An 18,344-nucleotide genomic window follows, 5' to 3' on the forward strand; every position below is an offset into this window, starting at 1 on the left:
CAGATACTTTCTTTAGAAAGGAAAATCTTGCTCTCTGTGACACTAGACAATGGACAGAAGTTTGGATGATGACATTGGGCTCTCTCTGCCCTGAAACAAAACTCATCAGGACCCAGACATGTATTATAGAACATGACCAAGTTGAGTAGCAGAGCAAGAGAGGTCGTTTGGACTACTCAGGAATGACCAGGGTCAGGCAGCTCTGGGAGGGGCCAAGGTAGGAGGGGGACATTCCAGAGGATTACAGAGAGTGGTTTCAAAATCAAGACAACTGTAAGTGACCCTCCAGAGACATCTGGGCAGAAGAAATCCCAAGGGAAGCATCTACACCTTCAAGGCCATGGTGGGAAGAAAACATTTGAGCAAGCATGTTGAGGGTGATCTGCTGGAGAAACAGGAAGATAATGAAATCAGCAGGCTCTAGACATCTCTCTGAATAAACATGTGCCTGAGAGGTAGCAATCATTTCCTGACGTTGACATTCAAGGTCCCGCATTCCCCTGAACCTCAGGAGCAGTCAGGGGCAGCAGTTGGTAAGCAGCTGATTAGTTTCAAATGAACAAGCTTCCCTACCACTTCCACTTCTCAGGAAATGAGGTAGCGTTTACTGGCTAGACTCAATCACTGTCATGGTGTCCTTGAGGATGAATGTTCCTGAGCTAGAGGAGTCTGGTGGGTGGTGGTGCACCAGGGAAGGGGAGTGGGAATTAGGGAATGGCTGCGGGCATCTGTCTCCAAGTCGCTGCATCATCAATGGAACACTCATCTGGTTGGCTTCATGCACTCTTAGTGCTACCTAACCCCTGATGTTATGGTTTGGATATGAGGTCTCCCCACAAAAAACACATCTTAAATAATGGAACAATGTTCAGAAATGAAAGATTAGATTATGAAAGCGTTAAGCCAATCAGTGTACTAATCCATTTGATGGACCAATAATTTGAAAGGACTACTGTAATGGGTGATAACTGTTGGCAGGTGGGGCATGGCAGGAGGAAGTAGGTCACAAGAGGCAGGTATTTGGGTATTCATATTTTTCTGCTTCCTATCATAATCAGAGCAGCCTTTTTCCACCACAATGTTCTGTCTCACTTGCGCCCACAGCAATGGAGTCAGCTGACCACGAACTGAAACTATAAGCACAACATAAATTCTCATCCTCTAAGTTGTTCTTGTCAGGTTTTTGGGTCACAGTGATGAAAATCTGACTACCACACTTGATCATAGGTTTTGGAAGATCCGAATTCTCCATGGGCTATATCTTGACCTTGATTCTCACAAAAGATGAAGGAGAGAGTGCTCTTGATGGCTCATGGCATCCCTCTACCCCTGCACACAGAGAAGGCTGTAGTTTGTTTTCATGATCAAAAGATCCTGCTGGACCATGCCCACCTCTCTCAGGGATCTAGAAAAATGTCTGTCCTTCCCATTGCTGAGGCTTATGAAAGAAATCTGACTTAAATAAATACAGTGAAGAGTGGAGGTAGGAAGCAGAGGAAGATATTCAATGTGATCTAATGGGATGCCCATGTGGGTTCCAGGCTGCCATTCATTTGCTGAGTTCTTAGGCAATAACTTACAAATCTGGACATCAATATAAAATTAACCTATAACATCCCTTTAAGACTCAGAGGGTAGGAAGGATGAGATGAAGAGAAAGAACAAGAGAGAATGGGAAAATTCCAGAGTAGCTCTATGTAAACATTTTCTAGACATATGATTATCTGATTATCTGATTATCGTCAAAACAATTTTTCTTAATGTTTAACTAAAGGCTTCCTGACTGCAATTTGACCCATAACCCCTGTAATTCTTTCAACAGCCATGGTGAACATGGAGATGTCTGCTGGTACTCAGCCACCTCCAGCCTGCCTGGGCAGCCCTGCAGGACCCCTCTCTCAACTGACTGGCCTTCCTATTGGCATGGTCTCTTGGATTAGCCTGAGGAGGTGTCACTGCTGTTGATCACAGTGGTCCCTCGGCCAGAGCTTCCTGAGCTCCCAGAGAAAGAAAAGGTATGGGTCAGACAGGATTTCTGAGACATCTTCTGGCTACCATGGGCTCTACAATTCTCACAGTATGCACACAAGCACTTTTAAATCTTTTTTTCTTTTTTCTTTCGTTGTTTTTTTTTTTTTTTTTTTGTACTGGAGATTGAACCCAGAGGTGTTTATCATTGAGCTATGCCCCAGCCCTTTTTATTGAAGAGAAGGTCTTGCTAAGTTGCTGAGGGCAGCCTCAAACTTGATTCTTTTGCCTCAACCTCCAGAGTTGCTGGGATTACAGGTATGTGCCACCACACCACACACACTTTTTAATCTCTTCTGGAATATGAAGAGAAACAAGAAGTACAGGATAACCGTTGGATTGAAAGTATTTGATGCTGTTTTGTAAAGTATAACAGGAAAACAGACACAGCAAACCAGGAGGCCTCATAGCCAGACAGGAAAAGGATGGACAGGGTACTAAAACCCTCTCCAGCCCACTGAGATTCACTAGAGACCATCAAGTATTCCCAGCTTTTGGGTTCAAATGTCCTGGACAGCAGGTCAGTGTTCCCTCCATCCCTGGCTATTGTTTACTCAGGTGTTTTAAGGACCCATTTAGGACAAAGGTTTTGGTCCAAGGGGTCTGGCAACCTTTACCTTCATCCCAAAGGACTGCATCCGAGTGGCCACCTCTCTCCCAATCCTGCCCAAGCCAAGAATTCCCAAGATCTTTCCATTCAGCTCAGTTCCCATGAACTGCAACAAGAAAAAGACGGAGAAGTCGAAGTCAGTACTGAGAGTGGAGGTTGGGCGCTGAGCCCCGGTAGGGTGGTGAGGTCAGGTCACTACTCACCTTCTTCCGTTCCCACTTCCCATTCTTCATGGAAGCTGTCGCCTGGGGAATCTGCCTGCAAGGACAGAAACAGTTTCAGCAGGCCCACCCAAAGCCCTCACCAGCCCAGGAAGGAAGTACCAAGACAGGTCCGCATAGCTTCCAACCACCATGGTCATTCTACTGGAAACAAGGGGGATCCTTGGCAACTCCTGATTTAGGAACCCTGGGACTTCTGTCCCCAACTAGGAATCTGGGAGGAGCTTGTGATTCACCTCAGCTACTGAGGTATCAATGAGAGTCACTTTGGGTAAGTGTCCTCTAAGCAATGGCCCATCTTCAACATTTGCAGGGATAAACGAATAGGGTACTGGGCACAATAATAACACCAAATGCTCTTGAGGTTCAAGGAGTTGCCTTCATCTTCTTATCTCATTAGGACCATAACCCCTGCTGTCTTCTATTGTTATCAAGGGGATATCTGATTACTTGTTCTTCCTGAGATTTTCTTAAGCCCCAAGGGGCTTAGGCTAGTCTGGGGACAGAGGTTGGAGGTACCATAGTCCAGATCCTCCTGTTCTGTCCCAAATGCCTGGTCCCAACACTTCTAGCATCCATACCATCTTCCTCTCCTGCCCTCCACCACCACCACACAACACCTCTCTTCCTACTGGTTCATATGGAAGTCTGAGTCTCCATGTGTTTTCTGGAGAGGACAGAGGAAGTGACAATTAGGGCAAAGTGAGAAGTCAAAGGCTAAGATATGTTACGTGAGACATGAATCATCAAGGCATTTCTGGAGGCAAAAAAGGAAGGAATAAGAAACAATGTGTAAGAATCACCTTCTCTATTTAGACTCCCTATAAGAGGGGCACTGGGCTGAGCATCTCACCCAGTGTCACCTGACTGGAAAGCAGTCCAAAGAGACTGACATGCAACAAGAAGGAGTCAGGTAGCTCCTTCTTAACAGGGTATACATTTTACAGTTTTGATGCATCATTGATGAGGGAGGTCAAAGATAAGTGGGATGGGAGAGAAAAAGGGGCTTCCTATAAATCATAGCATTTTGCCCCCTTGTAGAATAGAAAGGAAATTATCCTTGGCTCTCAACTCTTTCCTTCCACATCCAGAACAACAACAACAAAAAAGGTAAATAATTATATAGATAAGTTGCACTGAGATCCTTCCTTACTCAAAAGGAAGGAAGGGAGAGAGGGAAGAAGGAACCAAGAAAAGAAGAAAAAGAGGGAGGAAGACAGAAAGGAAGGAATGAGTGAATTACTGAATTAAATAGTGCCACTGGAACCAGGGCACCAGGCTTCTATACTTTTCTAGTGCACTCACTAGCACCTTGAGCCCCCATAACCTCTGTGTGCTGGGAACTGGGGTACTGAGTAGAGGACTGATCCTCAAAGGTTCTCAGCAGTCTGCATGTTGCCAGGTTGAAAAGTCTCTTAAATTTCTTTCTTCATCAGTTTGCTTGACAAGTCACAATAACTGACATAGCAGAGGGCTTGGCTCTGCTGAGAAGTCAAGTGCTTACCTGGCCAGGCACATGATCATCCCACAGGTGAGCTCTGCAGCACTGAGGCTGTTTCCATTGGGGGTGCTAAAAACCAAAGAAAAGAGGGGACATCAGTAGGCCCACATCCAGCATTCCTTTGTCCCAATCCAGGCCCCCGTCCTGGATTCTCCAATGCACTCCTGCTGCAAGCCCAGGGCTGGCAGGAAGCTGCCTTGTCCTAGCCTTCTGTTCCTGTGCAGAGAAACACTTAGCCCTTCTATCCACTTTTCCCAGGGCAGAGAAGGGTTGCACATAACTAGGAGTGATTCAGTCCTTTCTTCTCTCTTCATTTCAGATCTCCCTGCCTACAGAAAGCACAAATTCCCTGCTATTTCATGCTAATCTTACCAAGGCTGAGCCAGTGATGGTTGAGCAAGTCTACTGAATTCACATGTCAGGTATTGTCCAGAGACCTGGACACAACCTGGTTTTTATTAGCATTATGGTTTGGATATGAGGTATCCCCCAAAAGTTCCTGTATTAATCTTGAAGGTAAGATGATTAGATTATAAGAGTCATAACCTAATCAGTGGATTAATCTATTTGATGGGTTAATAACTTATTGGGTAGTAACTATAGGCAAGTGGGACATGACTGAAGTTAAGTGGGTCTCTTGACATTTGCCTTGGGCACTATATATTTTGTCCCTGGCTCTTTTTTCTCTCTTTCTCTCTCATTCCTGGCTGCCATGAGCTAATGTCTTATACCCTTCTGCCATGATGTTCTGCCTCACCTCAGTCCTAGAGCACAAGCCAACTGACAAGAGACTGAAATCTCTGAAACCATGAGCCAAAACAGACTTTTCCTCCTTTAAGTTGTACTTGTTGGGTATTTTGCTTACAGTGATGAAAAGCTGACTAATGCAATAAATAATCACAAAGCTCATATTTTCATCTTCACCTATTTGGAAAGAAAGCCCCTCCACAGCTGGTACTGCTGACTGTGGCCATTTTACGGAAAGGAGACTAGAGGAGGTGACTTACAGGACTATTTTTCTTTTGTTAAAGGTCTTTTTATGGTTTTTGAAAGAATTCAACACACATGGTTCACTTTCCTTCTTCCCCTACTGGTATGGGTCCTTTCATCTCTAGAAATAAAGATGATAAGGAGGAAAAGTCAAGAGATTCTGAAAAATATAAAAAAAAATCCCAGTCTGTCTTTTACAAAACTACCCAGCTACCCAATCTCCTCCAATGAGCAGGCTGTCCAGAGAGTGGAAAGATGTAAGGGCTGGCGCTGACTGTCTGGGTCTAGGGCCAGCGTGAGTTAGTGTTTAACATTTCTACCCACGGATATTGACCTCAGTCAATCCTAGGGTAAATTAACCCCTACCTTCCAAGGGGAAGTGGAGGGCAGGTGAAGGGAGAAGGACAATGGATCCCTGAGGGAACAGAAAGGGCCTGAGGTCAGGGAAGAGGACTGGGGATGGCCCTGTATACCATCTAAAGTGCCTGAACAGATGTAGCATAGCACTGGAAGCTGACAATGACCTTTGGCCATAGCTGTCTGCAAACACCACGCTAAAGGAGACTGTTCTCTTGGGCCTGAGACACTAGGGTCTTACTTCCAGAAGGGTGAGGAAGAAAGGATGAAGTCATTCCACTAGGAAAGTTTGTGGATCTGTAAGAAGTGTATAAGTATCTGTATGTGTGTATAAGTGTCATAGAACTAACAAAAACCAACCCTGAACAGAACAATGGAAGGGTCGGGGCCATGCTGGAGTAGAGAAAGCAAATAAATTCACACTCTTCTGATTCCCACGCCAGGCTGTAGATGTGCAAGCAGTACATGTAGGTGGGTGTGTGAAACACTGAGATTACAGAGAGCCTCAACCTCACACACTAAACTGTAGGTGTTGATGGTTCATAGGGATTCAGGGCCTAGGCCAGGTATACTTCTGGAAGTCCTTCTAACTCTGACTCAGTTTTCTTTAAACAAAGCTTTTTATTTTATTTTATTCTATTCCATTCTATTTATTGGAAATTAAACCCAGGTGTGCTTTGCCACTGAGCTACATCCCCAGCCCTTTTTATTTTCTATTTTGAGATAGGGTCTTGCAAAGTTGCTGAGGGTCTCATTAAGTTGCTGGGATTATAGGAGTGTACCATCATGCCTAGCCTCTAAACTCAGTTTCCCCCACCCCTCATGTCAGTCTCCACACCCACCCCTCAGTCTCCAAGACTTACTTCATGACCAGGATGCCCTTTCTTGTTGCAGCCTCCAGATCCACGTTATCCACACCTGTGCCAGCCCTGCCCACCACCTGGAGCTTCTCAGCTGCGTTGATGACATCAGCGGTGACCTTGGTGGCCGAGCGAACGATAAGGCCTTCACAGTCCTAAGGATAAGAAGAAATAACTGTGGCCACAAAGTCCTTCTGTGAGACCTCCTGAAGTTTCAGAGTAAGAGATGTGCTCTCAAAGCCACACACAATTGGCAATGAGTGTCCACTCATAGGCAACTTAGACATCCTCACTGCAAACTGCAGGGAGATGAGGATCAGGACTCTTGGTAATTTTCATTTATAACTAAGGAGAGCCAGGCACAGTGGTGCATGCCTATATCCCAGCAACTAAGGAGGCTGAGGCAGGAGGATCACAAATATGAGATCAGCCTCAGGAACTTAGTGAGACCCCCTGTCTCAAAATAAAAAATAACAAGGACTAGGGTTGTAGCTCAGTTATAAATTACCCCTGGGTTCAATCCCCAGCACTGCAAAACCAAATAAATAAATACATAAATTTTTAAATGAAAAATTTAGAAAAAGAGGAAAATGAAGCTCTAAAATACCAGGTGCTTTGCCCTGCACATTCAACAAATGACAACATTGTCCTGCAGGTTCTGGGCACCTGGCTCCTCTTTCTAGAAGACACCATAATAAGCATCTGTAGCCCACAGAGTATCCAGGACAGTTCATACTGGAGGTACCCTCAGTTGTCTAGACACGTGCTAAAGTCAGAGACCGTTTCCTCGTTAACACTCCTGCTCACTGCTTTTCTCAGGTGGGAGTTCCTGCATGCTAGCTGACTTTGAATATTGTCAAAGAAAGAAAAGCGATGTCTTTTGTATACACATCTAGAAGACTCTATCATTAGTCAGGCCCAGCTTCAAATCCAAGCTCCATTACTTACCAGCAATGGGTCTGAGCTTTGGCTTCAAGTGTGTGAAGAGGCAATGAGACAGGATAGGTACAGCACCCAGCTCTGCTCAACAAACCACTTTCTCCATTACTGAAAGGCAGAGTGAGATCTAATTCCACTTCGTAAGCCCCTGTGCCTGACACATGGAAGGACCTTGATCAATGCTGCCTGGCTGAATGAGTAAGTGAATGAAAGGCAACTGCTGTGAGAAAGACATTTCCTAAAACACAGACCAAGTAAGGGAGAGAGCCAGGAGAGCAAGTCAATTCATCTGCAATTGCTCAGGAACCCAAGTGATGTTAGACTAAAAATATACGATTCTGAATCATCATAGCCACTACACTTGAGCTAAATTGAATCCTCAAGATAATCTCCTTTAGGTTCATCCAGAATCCTGTATGTGGTATCTTCCCAGAAAAAGGGTCTTCTTTGCCCAAACACCAAATGAAAATCCTCAAGAGAAGGAACAAGTCCACTCTCTGTCCCAAATTGGAGATACCAGGTTAATAAGGAAACAGCAAGTGACATTGCAAAAGCATCAAGTCCGGATCAGGAAGCCAGCATTCTAGCCATAGGTCTGCCAGCAACAGGGTAAGTTCCCCAGGCAAGACCCCTGACTCCTCACCCCTAGTATCCATCTGTAACGTGAAAGGGTTTGATCCATTTTCTCCAGGAGAGCTCTCAGCTGAATTCCATGAAAACTTCTCTAGAAAAGCCTTGAGAATCTGGATCCCAGCTGGGTGGTGGCACACGCCTATAATCTCAGCTACTTGGGAGGCTGAGGGAGGAGGATTGGGAGGTGGAGGGAGGAGGATTACAAGTTCCAGGCCAACATGGACAACTTAGTGAGACCTTGCCTCAAAATAAAAAATAAAAAGGGCTGGTGGAGCACACCTGGGTTCAATCCCTACTACTACAAAACCACACAATTAGGTATAAGCCTAAGAGTTTAGGAACACATTTGGACAGACAAGTTAAATGCAGAGGGAGCTATTTATCTCCACTGAGGAGAGAAAAGGAATGAAGTTTATGTTGTACCACAGAATATTTAGATCTCAAGGGCTTCTAATCACTTTACTTATATACTCAAATCAAGAGAGGTGGCAGAATTTTCTGTCTAGAGGTGGTTGCACTTCATGCATTCTCACTGACTGGGGCTGTGCCTGCCAGCAAAGAGCCCCTTTCGGGCTGCTTGAAAGGCATGTCACCTTTTATATTTGTGGTTCTGAAACAGAACTTCAAAGTGGGAGATTCCAAGAAACAATCATGAACATCTGGCCTAAGCCTATTTTGCAGATGAGAAACTGAAGCCCTAGAAAGGATTCTGTATTAACACATTTTCTCTATCTGTATTCCTTATCTCCACAGTACCAGTTTCGCCAGGCTTGGTGGTGTGCTGGTAAACTGTTAACTGAGCACCTACTAGGTGTCAGGCATTTACATTATTACCAGGTGCTTTACATTATTCCCATCACAACTCCAAAGAGAAGGGGCATAATTATCCTCATTTTCCAGGTGAAAAACTGGAAAGTCATCGCCGTTGGCAAACTCCGAGACTATAACTAAGAGCCTGTCAAGATGTCCAAATGATAAGGTCAGAGTCAGGGCCATGGCTAGTTAGGTACAGAATCCAAACTATAAAATCCCTCAGAGGAATTTACTCGTAGTAAGAGCTAACATTTTTTGAGTAAGTCCCTTACGTCAGGTACTGTGCTTCACCGTAAACCTGACAACACAAATTGTATAATGATCCCCAGGGCTGGGGATATATTACAGACAAGGTAACTGACACTTAAAGAATTTAGGTAACTTGTTGAAGTCACATAGCTAGGATATAGCAGAAACTGGAATCAAGTTGATCTGTTTTTTTTTTTTTTTTTTTTTTTTTTTTAATCACTGAACCACATCCTCAGCACTTTTTATTTTGAGACAAGCTCTCACTGAATTGCTGAGGCAGGCTTTGAAGTTGAGATCCTCCTGCCTGAGTCTCCTGAATCATTGGGATTACAGATGTGCACCACTGTGCCAGACTAAGTCCAAGTCTTTTGAGGGTCTAACTCCAAGACCTTAACTACTTTCTAAATGTAGCATTTAAAAACACCTGAACCAAGAGACACTGGCAGAAATATGTGGATTCTGTGAAATGACCTCTAGGATACCCAACAAAGGTCCCAGCCAGCCTACCCATGGGGAGCAACGGACAGCCTTGAATGGCTAAAACTACAAAAGCAAGTTGAGTATGGGTTGTGGGCTGGTGCCTATTAATGACAAAACACCCCCAGTGAATAAATGAGCTCAGTAATTTGAGGCCCACAGAAATCTGTCCCCACACCTACTACCTTCCCCAAATTAAACACCAGAAACCCCCTCCCTTGACTGTGATAATGAGGCATGTCATCTACCTATGACAATGCATAAGAATTTTCAGGAATTATTTGAAAAGGGAGAACAAATTGAAAGAGAGAAGAAACATATTTAGAAATTGATCAGCAGAACCAAATAGATAAACAGACATACGAACACAAGGGAATTTAGAAACTAAAGGCAGAATTTAAATTGACAGGGAGAGGAAGGACTAAACAAAAAATAATGTCAGGAAAATTCAGGAGGCAAAATATTTCAAGTACTAAGCTCACTGCAAATTTTTAAAACTTCAGATGAATCAAAGAATTTTTAAAATAAATCATTAGAGAAAAAATGCATAAGCAGGAGGATCATGAGTTTAAGGCCAACCTTGGCAACTTAGCGTGACTCTTGTCTCAAAAATAAAGAAAGAAAGAAAAAGAGAAATGTAAATTTCAAATGTTTTCAGTCACCACACTAGCAAAATGAAAACTGATAATATTCTGTTAGCAGACATGTAGGGAAATGGGAGTGTGCCTTGCAGTCTTTTTGGAGGGCAACTGGTATTAGGTAGTAGCTAGCAATGACCAGTGAAATGTAGGCAAGGCCACAAGTGTTCTTTAAATTACTTTAGGGTCTTTTTAAAACTACTTCCAAAGTAGACGAGAAAGCAAAGGATGGTAGTTAATTTATAGACAATAAACAGAAGCAAAAGGAGCTAAATGGGAAATATGTCAAGAGAAAAGGATTAATGGGATTAACTCTTGACAGGGTTCATTGATGTTGACGTAAACCTAGGAATTATGGCTATGAGTGTCTACAATTGTCTGAGAAGGAAGATTCCTTTAGTAGCACAGGCACACTAAGGTAACTTCTGACCAGCTATTGACCCCCGTGCCCACATTTTCATGGGACAGACTTGTGGATGAAGCCTCCCCTAAATAGGGTGGCCACCATGACAGTTCCGGAGAGGACCAACTAAGGTCAAAAACTCCACCACCCCACATGAAGGAGTTGAATACCTGATTGGCAAAGAGTATAGACAGTGGTCCCCAGTTCTCCTGGTAAACATCAAACAGTTATAAATTTGGAGACAGCATTGTCTCCTTTGTTGTTCTCTGCTTGGAGATGGCCCACTTTCTCCTTTGAGAGTGGTTTTTGCTTAAGCATCACCTTTCTTTTACTCTATTTTCACTTCTCTTTCACTTCTAATAAAGTTCTCTTGCATGACTTTTGGTGTCTGCCTTTGAATTTTCTTTCATCAGAAACCAAGAGCTGAAGTTTGGAGTTTCAGCTCCCTGCTTTCCTGTGACACTGGGACAATAAGAGCACATTTTTAGGGTGTGTTCCTTTGAGGCCAGTAATGATCCCTTAGGTAACTGGTTACACACTGAGGGATTAAACTGCCTTTGGAAATGGTCAACCCAGGACCCAAGGTCAAAGTTCAACTGACAAGCAGGGGGCATGGAGGAACTGGAGCAAGGACAATCCAAGGAGTCATAATCTCATCACTCTTTATCCCTTGTAACAAGTTCCAGGTCCACGTCTTGGTTCGAGAACTGCTTTGGATAATCCACTCAGTCATTCCCTTGGGCCTCCTTCAGTGCTCCCCCCAAAGCTGCCACCACACTCCCCAATCCCCGAAAATCTGCTGCCCCCAGGAAAAATCAACAGGAAAGGATGCAGATTCAACAAAAGTCCACCTGTTCTTGCAGCTCCCGAGAACAAGCAAAGAAACAGCACCATTTTTCTTTAAACAGCACTTTTTTAGATGAATCTCCGTATGAAGATTTACCCCACAATCTATCTTTTCCCAAGCCAGGCTTCTTTGACACCAGCGAGCCAGAAGCACCCCCAATCAGATGGGTACTTGTGTGCATTTAGTACTGGCCTGCCCCAAGGGCAAGTCAGCCTTTGGAGACTGTATTCACGAGATCCTGGTTCCATATTAGAATGACACTGGTCAAAGTTATCTAGCTTCCCAGGCCTTCCACAACCTCACCAGTTACCTTTTCCCTATTCATTCCATTAGGACAATTTACTGACAGGCTGAAGGCTAACCTACTTTCAAGGGAGCTCTCAAACCCCTGTACTCCAGAGTACTGCCACCTCCCCAGGCCATAACTCATCCCTCCAAGATCACTCCCAGCTGCTCACTCCAGTCTTCTACCTGTGCAAACTATTGGCCCCAACCTAAGATTCAAAAGAGCTTTTCCCCCAATACCCCAGCCCTCCTACTTTTTAACACCCCTCCCTACCATCTTGAGAATGAAGCATCTCAATGCAAATACACTCTGCTGTTTACTGCTCTTGGCTGTGGTTTCTATATCAGAGCTGCAGCTGGAACAGACACACCCAGGGCTTCCCTGCATGTTGCCACTCCCCCACTCCCTTAGCTGGAAAACAGGAGGCCACTGATCAGTTTGATTCATGAATGTTCCAGACAAACTATGCTAAGTCAGCAGTGGAAACCAAGTCCCATTCCTCAGGTTCATACATGCTTCCTTTTCCAGAAGGGCAGGCTTGATCTTGCAGGTAATTCAGGGTTGCTCTTGCCTGTGATTTAAATCATAGGGCAAATCAATGAAGCTCTCCTGGTCTTGTTTCCCAGTGATAGGGAATACAGATGCATTCTATTTTGCATTATATGTGTGATCCTGATTAAGTAGGTGGTTATTTGGTTATTTAACACATGTAAGCTAAATCCCAGTGTAAAGGCTATTTTAAAAAAGCTTTTGTAATGGTGGACTCTTGCATAGAAAGATTTATTCCCTTCTTAATCTTTCTGAAAATTCTGAGATAAAATATAAATATGCTTCAGTAGATTAGATGTATTACCAGTGTTCAAGTTAGTGATACTGAACAGCATTGCTATCTAATGAATAGAAGAAAATATCAGAATCCATCTTATGTTGTATTATTTCATAAACTTGTGTATGTGCAGGTGCACACATGTGGATGACAGTACCGAGTTAGGATGTAAAATGACTGTCTTACGGTAGGACATGGTCATAGTTTGAAAGTCATTGAAACATGTTAAGATCATTTAAACATTTTCCTGCATGTTTGCTTTACTTAAGATGTAAGTTGTGTAGATGCTTATTTATCTAAGCCAATGTTTTCTAAACTTAGTATTTTGTTTGTTTTTTCATCTGCAGTGCTGGGGTCTCGCACAGGCTAGGCCAGAAGTCTACTCTGGAGCTACATCCCTAACCCCTTCCAAACCTTTTTTTTTTTTTTTTTAAATACTGAGAAACACATTTTTAAGTTGTGATTTTATACTCAGGCATTGCACATACACAGATCTACACAAATAACTGAAACGAAGGGCATGAAATAATATCCCTGCTCTCTGCATTGCTCTTTGAATATCTACTATTTTGTTTTTTAAAATGCTTATCATGACCCTTTAAACTAACTTCATTACCCACTAATGAGCTATGACTCTGTTCAAGTCTGAAATGCACCACTAAGGGGGGGGGGCGACGATTACACTTCCTGATGGGGTGGGAGAGTGCAAATAGCACCTGCTCAGAATACAAAGCAGCGAAGCCAAGCAGCAAGACCAGTTCTATCATTGGTGCTAAATTTGCTCCAGCATTGAAAAGATTTAAGTGGCAGAGGGCAGGAGACACTATGCCAGGTCCCTTTACTTGCAGAATAAAATGAGGAGTGTGGAAATGAGGGCCCTTCAGTGGCTGCCCAAGAGATTAATTGGCATTCAGAACTGCTTTACCAAGACAGACATGAAGGCTGAGCGCTCAAACAGTCCAACAATGCCCACAGTCAAGTGAGCCAACAAACACCCCTCTCCTCCTGCCAAGAATTTTCAGGGCCTTGAAAGTGTTCTCCCATTTCTGTACAGACTCCCACCCCCACCATGCAACTTCCTGACTTCACGGAAGCCCTCCCTTCTTCTGAGGAGGCTTTGCCTTCTCAATTCTGCCCTCAATGGGATATAAAGATTTCTCACTTCGACTACAAAGTTGTCAAGCCTCTAGTTACATCCACTGGTGCTCTGGTGGAGGTGAGGGTGAGAAGCTGGTCATCTCTCAGAGCCAAGACCATTGATACCATTTATCCAAAAAAGAAGGTGACCAGTATGAGAAGCCTACCACCCAATCATACCTGTGCTTCAAGGGTCATGGCCTGAGCCCTTGCCCACCAATTCAATTCGTGATGTTCACCCTCTCTCTGCACTTTTCCTGTGGGAAGTGAGCACCAGTTAGGCTAGGCTAGGCTGCTGGGCATTCTAACTTGAAACTTGAGCACCAAGTCACAAGATCATTTGTCTCATGTATGTCCCCTGTGCTTCCTTATTAGCCTACAAGCTTCTTGAAGACACGGACAAGTCAGAAATTTCTCTGAGAACAGAGCAGGAGGTGGACTACTGGACACAACGCCATGGGGTGGGGGAGGGGGACATGGTCCCAGGTGAAACAGGTCTGTAGACAAGAGGAGTACAGGCAGTTTCCAGGACAGTTAGAGCAACAGCCGCAGCTTTTGTGGTTTAAGGGCCCTCAGAAAAAAAGATGGTTAAGGGATGGATTCATGCTAAGGCTAGTAGAAGGCGGCTCTGTGCAGGTGTGGGATTTGGGGGATAGGGCAAAACAGCTCTGGGCGGTGGGGTGGAATATAGAGGCAGGAAGCACAGGAACTGGAGTGAAAAGTTCAGAAAATAAATGCCCAAGACTGAAAAGAAAATCACCAAATTTGACAGGACCTTTTCAAAGAAGGTAAAGATTTGAAGTCGATTTAATTAATTACATGTAATAATCGGGAGATCTGATAAGAATAAAGTTACCGGGGGCGTTTGGAATCGGATTCTAGTCCATTCCGGTCACCCTTAATCAGGGATGAGGCCAAAGGTGAAGATCAACTCAGGACCGCTGTGGCGGCGACCTCGTGGGCGGCCTGGGGATCTCGCCGCGCCCCCTGCCCGCCCCATTTCCTCTGCCGCTCCCAGGAGGCCGAGGGGCGGTGAAAGCTCGCAGAGGTCTTGCATCAGACGAAAGGCGGTTCGCGTCTGCTGCTCCAGGACGACCTCCTTCCCCTGAAGCTTCCCCAGCGACCACGCGACAGGCTGGGGACTCCGCCAGCGCCCCCCAGCGAAGGCCGAATGCGGCCGGGAGGGCGAGCACCTATTTGGGGAAGGCCAGTAGCTGGGCTCCCCTCAGGGAGGCTACTTTGGCGCCCCTCCCCTCGACGCTCCCGTGCGGGGGAGTGGGGCGGGGAGGTGGGTGCCGGGCAGTCAGAGCCACTCGGCACGAAAGTGCAGGAGCCGCGCTGGTAACTCGCGGGCAGCCTGCAGGACCAGTTGGAGCAGCCTGCTCTTTGCAAAGCTCGCGGGAGACAAGCCAACGTGAAACACGCGGTTGCAAACTGGACGGATAGTTTGCATCCTACAGCTCACAGTCCCTCCCGCTTCTCCCTCGCCCCGCTAGTTCCCAATCTCAAGAGGCCCAGAGACTGATGAGCGGGGCAGGGGAAGGGGGCGCGTTGGCCGGGCGCAGCCATCCTGTTTTAGCGGAGGATGCCACCAGGGACCTCTCTTTTCTCCGATTCACCCTACCTGCAGCTCGGCTATCAGCTCCTCTTTGCTCAGGTTCTGCTTCTCCACCACCTGTAGCCCTCCATCTTGCAGGATCTTCCTGCAGCAAGGGTCCAGGCTGTCACTGATGAGCACTTTCCGCAGATTTGCGAAGGCCATTGCTGGAGTAGGCCAAGGAATCCGCCGCTCTCGGTGGGTAGAAGCACTTAAGCCAAGAAGCTGCAGCTCACACTGGCTGGCTCCTGTAACTGGGCAGGATTCTTGATCTCCCGCTCCCCCTTTTTCTCCCCCATCTCCTCCTACCGTCTCGTTTTGATTGGACAAAAATGCTCAAACTTTCTGTGACTCCGCCTCCTCGAGGTTCTGAGCCGTCTAGGTCCCCGCCCGCTTTATTGTTCTGCCTGTGATGAATTTCTCAAGCTCAGCGGAAGATCCCGCGTATACCTGGTGAACATTAAAAATACGATTTTTACTGACTACTGATTCATTTCTGAAATAAAAAGGGAAATGCACATTCTCACCTTCACTTCTTTCTTCCTAAGGGCTCATTTTTTAATTCCTTAAAGAGGTTTTTTTTTCTTTTTTCTAGATTATAAAGTGTAAGGCGCTGTGTTAGGCTTGAAGGGAGCTAAAGCATCAAAAATTCCGTTTCTCTGGGGGCCTACACACAAGAGTACAAGCACACAGACATGGAACGTTAAATAATTAAAAACATCTAAAACTATTTCTGAGATATCACAAAGCTGCGATTCGTTCCAAATGAAGGATACAATGAGAAATACTTGTTTTGAAGAGAGTGACGACCTAATGCATTTAGACTGGCAAACTTTTTGTTCAAGTTCTCTAATCTCTTATTCCTCCCCTACTCCTCTGATTCTGAAAAAGAAGAAAAATGAGCTCAGTCTGGTCCAATTTTTATATTGACCAAGGAGGCACTTACCACCTCTTAATTCCTTTATATTTAAAACCCCACGGAAAGCATGCTGTTTCAGTCAGCTTTTTCACTACAATGACTCAAAGACATGACAAGGACAATTTTAAGGAGGACAAGTTTATTTGGGCCTCACAGTTTCAGAGGTCTCAGTCCATAGACAGCTGCCTCCATTCCTCTGGGCTCCAGGTAAGGTTGACCATCATGGTAGAAGAGTGTGGTGGAGGGAAGCAGCTCACATGATGATCAGAAAGTAGAGAGAGACTCCTTTCACCAGATACAAAATCTATACCCCAAACACATCCCAATGCCCACCTCCTTCAGTCACACTCTACCTGCCTTCAGTTACTACTCAGTTAATCCCCATTGGGATTAATTCACTGATTGGGTTAAGTCTCATAACCCAATCAATTCACCTCTGAATGTTCTTGCATTGTCTCACACCTAAGCTTTTGGGGGATGCATCACATCCAAATCATAACACATGCCCTTCCATGCCCTATTTGGGTTGTTTAGAGTCACCTAGGGTCAGAATCAGGGATGCTCATAATCAAATTGGAATTTAGCTTTATGAACATACCCTGTCTGGCTTTATGAATATACCTCATTCTGAGCTAGTCACAGAACTCAAGTGCAGAACTATGCAACATCAATCCTAGTAAGTGACTTTTATACTAATGACTCGTAGGAACAAATCAGATTTTAGGCCCAGTGTTCTCATTTGGAAAGAAGAAAATTTGTCAATCCTGTTTACTTATTTGGATGAGTATTCCATTTCTCTGCCTCTCAGGAGTTCCCAGCATCTCTAGGAGTCTTGTAAATGGACAGCAGATATATCCCAGGAGGTTAATGGAGGGACTTGGGAAGCACCTGCTAGTTGCCTTAAATTCCGACTGGGGCTCACCATCTACTTCCTTTCAGTGTAGAATTTAAACCCTGGTTTTAATCCCACCCCTTAACACCAAATCAAGGCAACCTTATTTGGGGACCTTTCTGTATCCCATGGTGGTGGTTTCTCCTCCTGGCTCTCAAAGCACTCCAATACACCAGTTTGTAATTTTTTTTTTTGTTTTTCAGTGCTTGGGTATATTGAACGCAGGGCCTCATATGTGCTAAGAAAATGCTCTATTACTGTGCTACACCCAAACCCTGTTTATAATCCTTAAATATACTTTAAATATTTTTCTTTCTGAGAGAAGAGGCTGTGACTTATGCATCATCAATATCTCCAGCATTAAGTTATAGTGCCTAGCACAGAGTAGGTGCTCAATAAATTAAATTTTGAATAAAACCTCTTCTGAATGTCTACAATATGAAAAGCACTCTCAGCACTATTGGGGTGGAGATATAAAGACATGTCTCTGGACTTTGAAATGAGAGTCCAGAGAAAAACAAGACATGAAATGTTAGCATATATTATACAAGGCTCTCTGAGGTAACTTGAAGACAATTAATGGCACTGAAATTTAAAAGAGGGAGGAAGGAACATTTCTTACTAATTTATGGTAGTGATTATTACACACTGTCCTTTTGACCTGGAAATTAACTATTACTTCTTAACTATTTTCTTAATGAATTTAGAATTGTTTTTTACTGTGTAGAATGAGTCTGTTTGTTTATTTATTTATTTTTCTTTTGAAATGGGGTCTCATTTAGTTGCTGAGGCTGCTCTCAAATTTGTATTCCTCTTGCTTCAACTTCCCAAGTGTCTGGGATTACAGGTGTGTGCCACCACATCCAACTTGAATCTATTTTAAAAGTCACTGGGGGCATAGAGAAGAGAGAAAATAATAATCAGAGATCAGGTATGGAAGCCCTCTGGGCTGTGAATTAAAAGAGTATCCAGGAAAGTTAACTTGAAATTCATTCAAGGAAGTCACTCTGAGCAACCCAAGGGCACAAATATATGTAAGACAATCTGACTTCAAGCTGCTCATGGCTGACTCCCTAATCCCTGACAGTTGAATAGGAAGCAGCCAGGTAGAGAAGACTGGG

General features: G+C 44.4%; 1 protein-coding gene across 1 annotated transcript in view; it reads right to left on the reverse strand.

Annotated features, from left to right (window-relative positions):
* The window catches only part of Phgdh (phosphoglycerate dehydrogenase), a 33,164-nt gene extending 17,491 nt beyond the window's left edge, over positions 1–15,673 (reverse strand). Inside the window, exons 1-5 of the mRNA XM_047525473.1 lie at positions 15,440–15,673; positions 6,571–6,722; positions 4,364–4,429; positions 2,842–2,896; positions 2,646–2,744 (exon numbers count right to left, since the gene is read on the reverse strand). Coding sequence (XP_047381429.1) covers positions 2,646–2,744; positions 2,842–2,896; positions 4,364–4,429; positions 6,571–6,722; positions 15,440–15,577 — 510 coding nt within the window. The 5' untranslated portion in view covers positions 15,578–15,673. The remainder of the gene's footprint in view (positions 1–2,645; positions 2,745–2,841; positions 2,897–4,363; positions 4,430–6,570; positions 6,723–15,439) is intronic.
* Between the last annotated feature and the right edge of the window lie 2,671 nt (positions 15,674–18,344).

Source organism: Sciurus carolinensis, chromosome 1 (genome assembly GCF_902686445.1).
Source record: "Sciurus carolinensis chromosome 1, mSciCar1.2, whole genome shotgun sequence".
Lineage (NCBI taxonomy): Eukaryota > Metazoa > Chordata > Mammalia > Rodentia > Sciuridae > Sciurus > Sciurus carolinensis.